This window comes from Garra rufa, chromosome 4 (assembly GCF_049309525.1).
Source record: "Garra rufa chromosome 4, GarRuf1.0, whole genome shotgun sequence".
In the NCBI taxonomy this organism is placed as follows: Eukaryota; Metazoa; Chordata; class Actinopteri; order Cypriniformes; family Cyprinidae; genus Garra; species Garra rufa.
The window spans coordinates 4,899,351-4,913,251 of NC_133364.1; the positions used below are offsets into that span (position 1 = coordinate 4,899,351).

A 13,901-nucleotide genomic window follows, 5' to 3' on the forward strand; every position below is an offset into this window, starting at 1 on the left:
TATTATTTATAAACAGGCATTACCACATGCTTATGAATGCATTTTCTCATTTAATTTCCAGCACTATATATGGTGTAAAACACATGCATTCGTTCGTGCACAGATAGTCCGAGCCAAAAAGATGCAATTTAATAGATTTAGGAAGGTGCAAAGGTTTATTGGCCTCATGCGTCGATGCCAATGATTTTCAGCATGCAAGAAAACCCATCTGCTGAAATTAACTTAAGAGCGCTGGTTCAATAAGAGGAGAAAAAAAAACTTTATGAAATGCCAACTTCATTACACAATCCATTATAGCGCAGTGCCAGGCGAGTGATTTATGCCGTGGTGCATTTCATGGTCCAAATAAGGTGCGGAAGAGCGCGGTTGATTCTGACCTTTCTATAAACACGCAGAGACTAACGATAACGGTCTCGCTGACTCAACCCAACATAATGTGCATCTGTTGGTTAATTACATTTTAATCTAATTGTTGTCTTTCTAGAGTAATGAAGCACAAAATCGATTCATAATTCACGGGCTGTTCTCGCCGAAATGCGGCGCATTAGTCTTTCTCTTTAACTTCAAACTGAGATGCAGAGCGAATTTATAAAAAACATTTACACTCGCCAATTTAGCTCTCAGCACGACTCTGACGTGATTTTACCTTTGTTCTCTTACATCTGGGCAAAGCCTCAAGTAAAAGCCGCCGTGGCTGAATGGACAGAGCGACATGTTGCTACTGGATAAACAAGTAATCTCAATGCCTGTGGCTTGTAATTGAATCTAGCTTTCAGAAACACAAAGGTTGGTGTGTTTCAACACAATTATGACTGACGCTCTATTGATCCAGCCGTATTTTGCACATCGCCGTCAAAAACCATCCAGAGCCCTTTTACTCACAACGCCGAAATGAGTCTCGATAAAAGCCGGTCATAAAAGTCATCTATTTGTCATAATAGAGGCCTAGTAGTGTGCTATTTGCAAAAACTGAACAATGTTAGGATGTGCAAAAACAATACGACAGCTAGGCCTACACTCTCAAAAATAAAGGTGCTTCACGAAGCCTTTTTGTCTAAATGGTTCCATAAAGAACCTTTAACATCTGAAGAACATTTCTGTTTCACAAAAGGTTCCTTGTGGCGAAAGAAGAATCTTCAGATTATAAAAAGGTCAGAAAGAGTTGGTTCTTTGTGGAATCAAAAATGGTTCTTCTATGGCATCTTATAAGCACCTTTATTTTTGAGTCTAGGCCTACTCATTATATGAAACCTTTAAGGATTGACAAGAACCCAACCAAGTTTTTTGCACATTTAAAAAGCTCATAAAATTTAAATCCCCTCAGTAGAAGGGCTTTGTTTACATGGAAACTCTAGTTACAACACAAATCCCGTTCTCAACTGCTTTTTGTATTGCAAATAAATGATTGCAACAATCACAGCGAAATCATTATTATTTTAGTCTGTCTTGAAAGAGTTCAATCTGAATGCACAATGAACGTCGCAGCCCAAACTCATGAATATGCATGTTGATTGTTTGGCACTGAATGTAATATTGCTAAATATTGTTAAATAAATTAGAACAGGCTGCAGTGAAACACCGTCACACACCAAGCCATAACAAGCATCTTAATTAGCAACCAAAAACAACATCCCACCAGAGAAAATGGAAGTGTTGGCATCTGTTCCAAAACGTAAGCCTTCTTCTACACTCTTAAAAATAATGGTTCCAAAAGTTTTTGTAGTGATGCCATGGAAAAATCATTTTTGGTTCCCCAAAGAACCTTTCAGTGCACAGTTCTTAAAAGAACCATTTTGAAGAACATTTTAAAAATCTAAAGAACCTTTTCTGCATTTGAAAGGTTCCATGCATGTTCAAGGTTCTTCATGGAACCATCAATGCCAATAAAGAACCTATTTTTTTGAAGCAAGACGCTGCAGGTGAATAGGGTAAAAAAAAACAAAAAACTAATAGTTATCACCTTACTTAGTTGATTGATTACATTGATAATTCCAAACATTTTTGCATTACAAGTTTTCTAAAATGCAAATAAGGCATTATTTAATGAAATATGTGCTAATTTGCATACATTTCTAGTACTAAAATCTAAACCCTGGATGACGTCAGTTTCGCTTGTTTAATTTTTTTTTGACATATTAAGAGTCAAAAGTTTTTACAGAGGGAATTTTGGGTATCTCATTTTGTCACAACATAATTCAGAAAAACTTAGAGCAGACAGGAAACACATTTTTTACCATTTTTGGGGGAATAAAATGTTGTATAAAATCAAGTAAATTATATATGAACAAATCCCTCTGTAAAAACCTTTAGAATATAGACAGGAATAAAAATGCAAAGTTTGGTGTGTGTAAGTGTTACTGAAGTGGAGATTTATGGCTCAGTGTAGGAGAAAAAACTAATTTTGAGAAAATGCCTTTAAAAATATGAATTGTAATTGAAATCTATTGACACATAGATAAAGTGCTATAAAAGAAACACTTAATAGTGTTTTTTGGATGTTTTCTTTCCACTAGTCTGAAAAAACACAGCCCAAAATCTCAAACTTGATAGGTGCATGAAAAAACTGCGTTTTTGCCTGCAGTGTCTCCCCCCTTAAGAGTTTGTTCATTTTGATAAGTTAAAAAGCAGCTTTACAAGTACTTGCTGATAAAGCAATCCCAGAATGCATTGGATTGCAAATTGACAATTTGACTCAATTTCTGCATTTAACTTATATTAGCCATTTGGCTTATTACCACATTATTAGTTTAGCATTCCAGCAAGTAGTGCTATTTGTGTGCCAATGCACTTTGGATCAGACGCCTGTATGTGGTTGCTGCCTTCGAAGACACCCAGGTAGCTTACTGCATCTTACAGTGAATATATTACACGATGGCATTATGTGTGTGCGAGTATGAGCCCTTCCTCTTTCACTCTGCCAAATGGAGGCACTTCATAGCCCTCAGAAATCTCATGTGGCGAGACCCCACCTGCAGGGTTGCCCTGATAAATCACCTCCCCGATGAATTGCATCTGAATTGCACCTGCAGTGCGCTGGGACCGTCAGAGGAATGGAAATCAGGGGACTAACAGCCTGTGGCCCTCCTCTCGCTAGGCATGCTAATGCTGTAGCGATTACCTAAACAGGAGTTCTGCCGGGGAACTCCATCTGTCCCATTCAGAATCGCTATCCGCTGGCATCAACCACTGTTCACAGGGATGCAGGCACTATATACGGTCATTCACATACATGTAAGTGTTTTCAATGGCTAATAGAATGACAGCTGTTAAGCACTTATCAAGATCAATGTTTTCAATGTTACATTTAAAGGAGTAGTTTAAATACACATCCAAGATGTTCATGTCTTTCTTTCTTCAGTCGTAAAAAATTGTGTTTTTTGAGGAAAACATTTCAGGATTTCTCTCTATATAATGGAGTTCTATGGTGCCCCCGAGTTTGAACTTCCAAAATGCAGCCTCAAAGGGCTCTAAACGATCACAGCCAAGGAAGAAGGGTCTTATCTAGCAAAACGATCAGTTATTTTCTAAAAACATTTACAATAGTTTTTAATCTCAAATACTCATCTTGCCGAGCTACTCAATGTATTTTGAGTAAAACATTTCAGGATTTCTGTCTACATAATGGACTTCTATGGTGCCCCCGAGTTTGAAAATGCAGCCACAAAGGGCTCTAAATGATCACAGCCAAGGAAGAAGGGTCTTATCTAGCGAAACAATTGGTTTTTTTCTAAAAACATTTACAACTTATATACTTTTTCATCTCAAACGCTCGCCTTGCCAAGCTACTCAATGTTTTTTTTTTTAAATAAAACATTTCAGGATTTCTCTCTATATAATGGACTTCTATGGTGCCCCCGAGTTTGAACTTCCAAAATGCAGCTTCAAAGGGCTCTAAACGATCCCAGCCAAGGAAGAAGGGTCTTATCTAGCAAAATGATTGGTTATTTTCTAAAAACATTTACAACTTATATAGTTTTTAATCTCAAATGCTCGTCTTGCCGAGCTACTCAATGTATTTTGAGTAAAACATTTCAGGATTTCTCTCTATATAATGGACTTCTATGGTGCCCCCGAGTTTGAACTTCCAAAATGCAGCTTCAAAGGGCTCTAAACGATCACAGCCGAGGAAGAAGGGTCTTATCTAGCAAATCGATCAGTTATTTTCTAAAAACATTTACAACTTATATACTTTTTAATCTCAAATGCTTATCTTGCTGAGCTACTCATTGTTTTTTTTCGAGTAAAACATTTCAGGATTTTTCTCTATATAATGGACTTCTATGGTGCCCCGAGTTTGAACTTCCAAAATGCAGCTTCAAAGGGCTCTAAACGATCACAGCCGAGGAAGAAGGGTCTTATCTAGCAAATCGATCAGTTATTTTCTTTTTTTTTTTTTTTTTTTTTTTTATTTGGAGTGCAAAAACATACATGGTAAATGCAGAAACAGAAACAACAACAACAGAAACAATACCAACAAAAAACAAAAACAAACAAAAAACTATACTAACAACAACAAAAAAACAACAAAAAAACAACAACAATGATAATAAATGAGAAATGAGAACAAGACAATCTGAATAATAATAATAATGTATAAGTAGTAGTAGCAGTATAGGTAGTATTAGCATGTTCCAAAATAATAGAAATGGCCATAAATCGGAGTAACAATGACATGACAATGATGATACGGTTAATATTTTGTGATGATCAGTTATTTTCTAAAAACATTTACAACTTATATACTTTTTAATCTCAAATGCTTATCTTGCTGAGCTACTCATTGTTTTTTTCAAGTAAAACATTTCAGGATTTTTCTCTATATAATGGACTTCTATGGTGCCCCGAGTTTGAACTTCCAAAATGCAGCTTCAAAGGGCTCTAAACGATCACAGCCAAGGAAAGAAAAGGTCTTATCTAGCAAAACGACGAGTTATTTTCTAAAAGAAATTACAATTTATGTACTTTTTAACCTCAAATGCTTGGCAAATGTTTTTAGAAAATAACCCATCGTTTTGCTAGACAAGACCCTTCTTCCTCGGCTGGGATCATTTAGAGCACCTTGAAGCTGCATTTAAACTGCATTTTGGAAGTTCAAAGTTGGGAGCACCATAGAAGTCCATTATATAGAGAGAAATTCTTTTACTCAAAAAACATAATTTCCTTACGACTGAAGAAAGAAAGACATGAACATCTTAGACGACAAGGGGGTGAGAACATTATCTGTAAATTTTTATTCTGAAAGTGAACTACTCTTTTAAAGTGTCATGAAACTCAGTGGTGGATGACGTACACAAATCTATAAGTACTGTCCACCACTGATGAAACCCCCATTTCAGCACAAGTCAGTTTTCACGACAATTCATAACTCTGCAATCTTTTCAAACATAGAGGCTTCCACAACAGATATCCTTAGATAATTGGTCTGATCTTTTGACACACTCACAGTAGGAAATGAACGCCGTTTGTGATGCCAGGTGTCAGACTGCATCTAGTTTCAAATGAGCCACAGTCCATAACTCCAGAAACTCTGTGGACTAGCGAGCAAATACATTCTCAGCCAGTGCTTCTGAACATTTGAAAAACGCCAAAGGGATAAGGCTACAGATTCTCATAAATAATAATGAGGCACTGTTGCTGTATAGGACTACTATAGCAGCCAGCCACGTCACGTCGGTAGCATTTTTTTTCTTGACCAAGCACTTACGCAGCCACATGCACATTTACATACTCAACACCCAAGACAATGTCTAATCGCGTTTAGCGTGATTTCTTCCTGACATCAAAGTCTTGACAGCTAACATGGTGTTACAGAAAAAGATCTGTGCTTGCAGTATGGGACATGCGTCATTTACCGCGGATGGGTCGTTCGGCACAACGTGTCTACATCAATCAGTCAAATCATGGTCAGCTAATGAGTGTGGCATAAACAGCAGAGAGTTTCATTAACATTGTGTGGTTAATTGGCACAGGGCGGCCGTGAGTTGTTCCTATGACAACTACAATGAGCAGTCGGCCAGAAGTGTTATTCAGACCGCATATTAAACATGACCGAGTAAAAAAATCTATTGTTGTCAAGAGGCCACTTGAACTTCAGTCCACAGATATGTGTTTAACTCCTTATGGGACCAGTATAGGATTCTTGGAATCTCCTAGAGGTGGTGTTATTCTAGCAAAGACTAGATTGTAACAGGTTGCCACTGCTAAACTTTAGCTGTTTACATCCATAAACAATGGCAGAGAAAAAGCCCCCTGGTTCCCTTAATTTCCACTGACAAGCATAGCAATGCTGGAGTTGTATTTTCCCTGAAACAGTGATCTTCCTGCTGGGTAGGGAGACGTACATTTAGACTATAATAGAGTTTGGGTGGCATCGTTCGCCGAAATCATCCTGCCTTGAGATTCTTCCTGGCCAACATGCACACACACTCTGTCACAACATATTTCAAACAACTGTAGTTCGAGTTACGTGAGGTCACCCGTGGATATGAAGAGCAACTGGAAAAGACAAGAAATGTATCCAAAGAGACTTGCCTTGCACATACCGAGGGGACAATATCCCCAGGCAACCTAGGGTTAAGTACTTTGCTCAAGGATATAATAGCCACAAATTGCTTCTTGTGCCATTTTTACCTACAATCTTTTGGCTCCCAATTGAGATTCTTAACCACTACAGTGTACTATAACCACCATTCACCACAGCTACAGACTATGCCCCATTCACAGGCCCCAAAAAGGCAAGTTTAAACCACTTATAGAACCCTCCCTACCTTGAACAACATCATAGGCAGACACATTCACTATGATGACCCCAGCGATTTTTGTCGAACTTGACAAATATGGGCTGGTATCAATTGGAGGTTTCGGCCTACAACCTTTCAATGCCCAGATCGGACTGTTAATAACCACCATTCACAACAGCTGCAGACTTTGCCCTATTCCCAGGTCAAAGAAGGGCAAGGCTAGACAGACTCTGCTTATTTCAAACAGCCACATAATGTTGGCAAACAGGATGGAGAGATATCTGCCAAGATTACCCCAACAATTTTGTAGAACTTGGCATATATGGGCTGATTGTAGGTTTCAATCTAGATTGCTTCAATGCCCTGCCTAGACTTAACAAATACCATTCACATAAGCTACAGAATACGCTCCATTCGCAGGCCCCAGAAAAGCGAGTTTAGACCACTTATAAGACTTGTTGGAGACATCCACCATGATGACCTCAACAATTTTGTCAAACTTGGCTAATATGGGTTTATCTCAATTGGTAGGTTTTTAATCTACAACCTTTCATTGGATAGACCAGACTGTCAGTAACCACCATTCACAACTGCTGAAGACTACAACCTATTCCCAGGCTGGAAAAGGGCAAGGTTCGCCTCTCATGGGACTCTGCTTACCTCAAATGTTAGCAAACATGATGGACACACATATGCCCCAATGTCCCCAAAAATTTTGTCGAGCTTGGCAAATATGGACTGGTCTTGATTGTAGGTTTTAATCTATAACCTTTCAATGCCCAGACCAAATTGTTAATAACCACCATTCACAACAGTTGCAGACTCTGCCCCATTCCCAGGCTGGAGAAGGGCAAGGTCACCTCTTATGTGACCCTTCTTACCTCAAACTGCCTCAAAATGTTGGCAAACATAATAGAGACATATCTGCCATGATGACTCCAACAATTTGGTTAAATTTGACAAATATGGGCTGATCTCAGTTGTAGGTTTCAATCTATATCCTTTCAATGCCCAGCCTATAAACAGCCTTTTAAAGTTAGCAAACTTGATGGAGACATATATGCCCCAATGTCCCCAACAATTTGGTCAGGCTTGGTAAATATGGGCTGGTCTCGATTGTAGGCTTCAATCTACACACTTTCAATGCCCAGACCAGTTAACAACTACACTGTACTATAAACTACCAATGTTAGACCTTGCTTACCTCAAACAGCCTCATAATGTTGGCGAACATGATTAAGACACATTTGCCATAATGACTCCTGTTCTTTGTCTAGATTTCCAACCTACACTCTTTCAATGCCCAATCCAGATTGTTAACAGCTACACTACATTGTAACCCTATTCACAACAGCTGAAGACTTCGCCCCATTCCCAGGCCGGAGAAGGGCAAGGTTAGACCTCTTATGGGACCCTTCTTACCTCAAACAGTCCCATAAAGTTAACAAACATGATGGAGACACATATATCCCAGTGTCCCCAAAAATTGTCGGGTTTGGCAAATATGGTCTGATCTCGATTGTAGGTTTCAGTCTACACCCTTTCAATGCCCAGACCAGACTGTTAACAACTACACTGTACTATAACTACCATTGAAAACACGAGACTGCCCCATTCCCAGGCCCCAGAAGGGCAATGTTACACCTCTTATGGGACCTTACCTCAAACAGCCTCATAATGTTGTGAGGTTTTAATGTTGGCGAACATGATCAAGACACATTTGTCGTGATGACCTCCAACCATTTTGTTGAACTTGGCAAATAGGGGCTGGTCTTGGTTGTAGTTTTGTAACCTACATCTTTCGAACCCAATTCACAAAAGCTACAGATTATACCCCATTCCAAGGGACCTTATGGGACCTTGCTTACCTCAGACAGCCTCATAATGTTGGCAAACATGATCAAGACACATTTGCCATGATGTCTCCAACAATTTTGTGGAACTTAGCAAATAGGGGCTGGTCTTGGTTGTAGTTGTATTCACAACCATTACAGACTACACCCCATTCCCAAGCCCCAGATCAGCAGTGTTAGAACTCTTCTTACCTCAAACAGCTTCATGAAGTTATCAGACATGATGGAGACATATATGCCCCAGTGTCCCCAAAAAATGTGTCGGGCTTGGTCTCGATTGGTCTCAAATATGGGCTGGGCACTGTTAACAACTACACTGACTGCCCCATTCCCAGGCCCAACAAGGGCAAGGTTAGACCACTTATGGGACCTTGCTTACATCAAACAGCCTTATAATGTTGTCAAACACAATCAAGACACATTTGCCATGATGTCCCCAACAATTTTGTGGAACTTAGGAAATATGAGCTGGTCTTGGATGTAGTTTTCAACCTATGCCCTTTCAATGCCCAGAACAGATTGTTAGCTGCTAAACTACACTGTAACCCCATTTCGCTCATTCCCAGTCCCCAGAAGGGCAATGTTAGACCTCTTATATAACCCTTTTACCTCAAACAGCCTTATAATGTTGGTAAGACCCCAGCAAATTTGTTGAACTTGGCAAATATGGGCTTGTCTCGACTGACCACTATGATTGACCATTTGACCAACAATTACAGGCTACTCCCCACTCCTACATCTCAGAAGGTTATATCATTGGCAGTAACTGTATGGGCTGGTCTTTATTTTAGGAATCAGACCCGCACCATTCTAAATCCATTACTGTGCAACATCCACCACTGACAAGAACCAGTGGATGCACCTTAAAACCAATCCCAAGAAGGACAAGGTAAGTCTGCTTACCTTAAAAAGCCTCAAGATGTTGGCGACCATGATGGAGACAGAGCTGGCAGCCGCACCAATGACTCCAACGATTTTATCTGGCTTGGCAAATATGGGCTGGTCTCCGTTGGCACAGCGTACATCCGAACCATCACGCTCAATTAGAGCTTGTACAAAGGTAAGCGACTGCTCCAGGGCGTAGGTGTCCCGCGAACAGGTGTCCAGGATACGGGCACCCAGCGTCACGTTGGGCAGCAGCTCTGGGTCTTTATTGATAAGGTCGATGGCAAACAGCATTGCCTCCAGTCTGTGAATACCCTTCTCCTTCTTTAACTCCCCACAGGGAACGCCACGCTCACCCCGGGCGTGAACCGGAAACAGGCCACCGAGGATAATATCGCCATCCAGACGGATAGAGTGGGCGTACTCAATAGGTGGCGTCTCCACCCGCTGGAGGGAAACCGGTAACCAGTAGCAGAGAAAGAGGAGGAGCTGGTATTGAGTCCGACTTATGCGTACAAGATCCATATCCATAGAGTTGTTGGGGACAATGTGAGAAAGTGTAGCTCCGAAAATTCCAGGTGGTGGGATTGAGGATTAATGGGGCAGCAGGTGGACGGGAACATCCATGCCCATTTCAAAGCTGAAGTCGTGCCTTCTGACCATTTGGTGTGTGGCCACAGGAATTTCTCATGGGGCAAAAACCTCCGCCGTACATGTCATGTGACAAGTAACAGGTGATATAAGGACATGCAAAACCGTCAGACAAGAAGTAAACAAGTGCCAAGCTTCAAAACTCTCACATCTTCAGAAGCATCTAAAGAAAAGAAAACATTGTGTGAGTGGTTGCACAAAGAGAAAACCAAACATGAATCAGACACAATATATGCAAGCAACAAAGCAAACTCATCAAACATACGGACATCTTGACAGGGAGGAAATTACATCACAGTCATTTGGAGCTCAGTGTGGTCTTTCATTTCTGCCTCACTGAATAAAAAAAAAAAAAAATCAAGGACGGCTTCTCTCACATTTGCATAGACAACCAAAGACATTTTCCAGTGAGAGGAAATGTGTCTATTTGTGGACAATGGAGCTGTCGGGTTGATTTTTACAGTTCAGCTTTGTGGAATGGAGTGGGACAAAGGGTAATCAAGAGGAGTTATGGCAGATTGATCCTCACAACAGTTTTTGTCAGAATGCACGGATATAGGACTGTGGGCCAATGCAGATAGACAGTAATAATTTTAATGTTATGTTTAGAATACTGATATTATGCATTATTTTATTTTATTTTTTCAATTTAAAAGCATTTGACATTAACTTTGTGGGAGAAGTTTTCACCTTTTCGTTAAGGTGGAAGTAAGCCTATGGGTGACACTTCCAGTTCATTGCTTGCACTGCAAACCAGTGTGTTCATAATTAAGATAATACATTAAAATACCATGGTAAGTCACACCAATTTGCAATTTGCAAGCAGCAAAACAAGCCGTTTTATAGAGCTAAAAATAGCTGGACATGAATGAGACCAGAAGCCAGACCCATAAAATGTACTTAGGCATAGAAAAAAGTGTATATGCTTTTGATGTAAATATAGCACTCTGTCTTTCCCTGTGGGCTATCCTACATCAATCCACATTTCTTTCTTTTTACCCAAACCCCACTAAGCTCCAAAACGAAGGCTGCTAATTTACACTGTTGTTGGCACACATCAAACACCTGAAACATTTCACAGAGTCGAGACAGAGAGAACCTCTCGTGAAACACCTCCACATCCCCGCTCTCGACTGGAGAGCCATCGTTAAATTACGCGCAACGAGCGCGGTTACGCACAGCCTTGCGCTTCCGAGAGACACATGCTGCGCAATCTGCCGCCTCCGTGCGCCAAGAGCATCACTCCACAACGTAAAGGAAGTCCGTTACACACATCCAAGTGTGATTCTGCCCTCCTGGTGAGTCACAAATGCCACTGAAATTCCCACACTAACCCAGACACTATAGATCACGCAGGAAAGACCCTATCATTATCCATGGATATTACTTTTAACTTTATATGACCCTAAAAACAACATTTCCCACCCACTCTTAACAGTCCTAATGTTGCTTTTCTGTTCGGTTGTATTTCATACGGCTCTATTCCAATGGCTATTTTCGGGGAAGACCAGTGCGCATTGGTTTCTCTAGCGTGTTCGAATCAAAAGGCATTTGCATATATGATAGTATATGTGCATATGCATAATTAGATTTGTTTCAGCCTAATATTCCACTAGTTTGCACGAATTAATCCCTATATGAGAGCTCGGGTCTTCCCTCTCCTCTGTCGTTATATCAGAGACAGATGGAGTTATTACCCTGGCAGACGCTGTGTGTCCCATTTCTCTTTTTAATTTACACGAATCAGTATGTGTCAAGCAGAACCATCTTCTACTGGAGATCCCATTATATTTCCACCAGGAGAACCTGTCTCATAGGAATTCATGCTCTCATGCTCTCTCTCACAACTGTAGTTGGAAAAAACAAGCGTATGCTTGTTCAAAAAAACATATAGCCGGAGTTTATGGACTGCAATTTGCTCATGAGAGAAAGACGTTTTAAAAAAAAAATCACCGCCTATACATTAAGCACGCACGTCTGAATTTCTAAAAGAAATAAACTGTACAATAGTCCATGTGTATGAATCAGCATGCATGCATGCGTGTGCATTTACGCACATTCCTTTGATGCAATGCAATGCAATGATTCACACACTGTCTAATCAACACAGCCTCTGCATTCTCGTTCTTTATAGACATCACGAATGCGCAAGTATTGTCTCATTAAAAGCGCAACTATTGTTTCTGAAACAAAGTGATTTTAAGTGACAGCTGTCATCTAATAAAACACAAGTAAGCTCTACAGAAACAACTGTAACATTCCTTTAGGTTTCACAATAAGCACAATTATCTTTTGGATCACTGACAGTTTTCGAAACATATTCATGAGCAGCATTTCAACCCGTGTTTGCTTTAACAGTATGATACTTGTAGCACAAGAGTACTGTTTTAAAGCATACTAACATGGAAGTGCAGTAGATGTGAGATCTTACCTTCTTTCTGCTCTCAGATGCTGGTTTGTGGTGCTGAAATGAACAGCGCATCACCAAAATCCTCCCTGTGAATGTGATTGCTCTCTCACTCACACACTCTCTCGCTCCCTCTCTTTCGTGCATCACATGCAATCTTAAATGAAACATGCTCTCATTCCAAAAAGAAAATTCTCAGGAACGTTTGCTCAGGATGATTAAGGGAACACCCCCTCTTGTGCACAAAAATAGACGCAGAAGTGCATGAATAAAAGAAAGGGTAAACGCCGGAACGTGAATATTTAGATGCAATAAATAGACTACCTACCTCTACAAACTGCATTAAAGCTCATTAACACTGGTTTTGCATGCTAACGCAGTCAAATATGACCAAAATATGATGATATCTGGTGTCATCTTACGCATCATTTTTTAGATCCTAAACCTCAACGGACAATTAATTGATCAGTTTATTAATTCAGTGAGTCATGCAAACAGCTACTAATAGTTTCTAACACTTTTCAGCGCGTAATGGCACATATTTATCTATTCAACCATTATTTTAGCCATTTTGGATCCTCCATCTGTTACTATCCAAGTCAAAAGAAATAGAACTTGTATTTCCAAACAGTAAAACAGATTTTGGTGAACGTCAGATTTTGGCTGTAATTCACTTGGACAGATTATAAGGTTTATAAATAGTGCACTATTGCCCTCTAGTGGTGTAAAAACACTTGATCACTCACCAAATTATGACAAGGATTCCCTGCCATTTAGCACAACCTAAATTATTTACATCACTCTTTGGGTTTTAATCATCTTTAGCCTTTCTATAATTAATAATACATTTAAAAACTCATTTTTTCATGTAAAACTGTATTTTCATTATATGTTATATGCGACCCTGGACCACAAAACTGGTCTTAAGTGCCACATTTTTTGAAACAGATTTATATATCATCTAAAAGCTGAATAAATATGTTTTCCATTGGTGTATGTTAGGATAGGACAATATTTGGCTGAGATGCAACTATTTGAAAATGTGCATTCTGAGGGTGCAAAAAATCTAATTATTGAGAAAATCGCCTTTAAAGTTGTCCAAATTAAGTTTTTAGCAATGCATATTAATAATCAAAAATTAAGTTTTGATATATTTACGATAGAAAATTTATAAAGTATCTTCATGGAACATGATCTTAACTTAATATCCTTATGGCTTTTGGCATAAAAAATATATATAATTTTGACCCATACAATGTAATTTTGGCTACTGCTAGAAATATACTCATGCTACTTAAGAGGTTTTTGTGGTCCAGAGTCACATATGATAACATGCATTAAAAAAAATATATATATATATAAATG

General features: G+C 39.4%; 1 protein-coding gene across 1 annotated transcript; it reads right to left on the bottom strand.

Annotated features, from left to right (window-relative positions):
• Positions 1–6,462: 6,462 nt before the first annotated feature.
• LOC141333439 (metabotropic glutamate receptor 8-like) lies at positions 6,463–12,665 on the bottom strand. Its single transcript, XM_073838454.1, has 4 exons — positions 12,561–12,665; positions 9,497–10,292; positions 8,786–8,953; positions 6,463–6,495 (listed from the first exon to the last, which is right to left on the bottom strand). Exons 2-4 carry the CDS (start codon positions 10,007–10,009, stop codon positions 6,463–6,465), a joined length of 714 nt encoding a protein of 237 aa, XP_073694555.1. The 5' UTR covers positions 10,010–10,292; positions 12,561–12,665.
• Between the last annotated feature and the right edge of the window lie 1,236 nt (positions 12,666–13,901).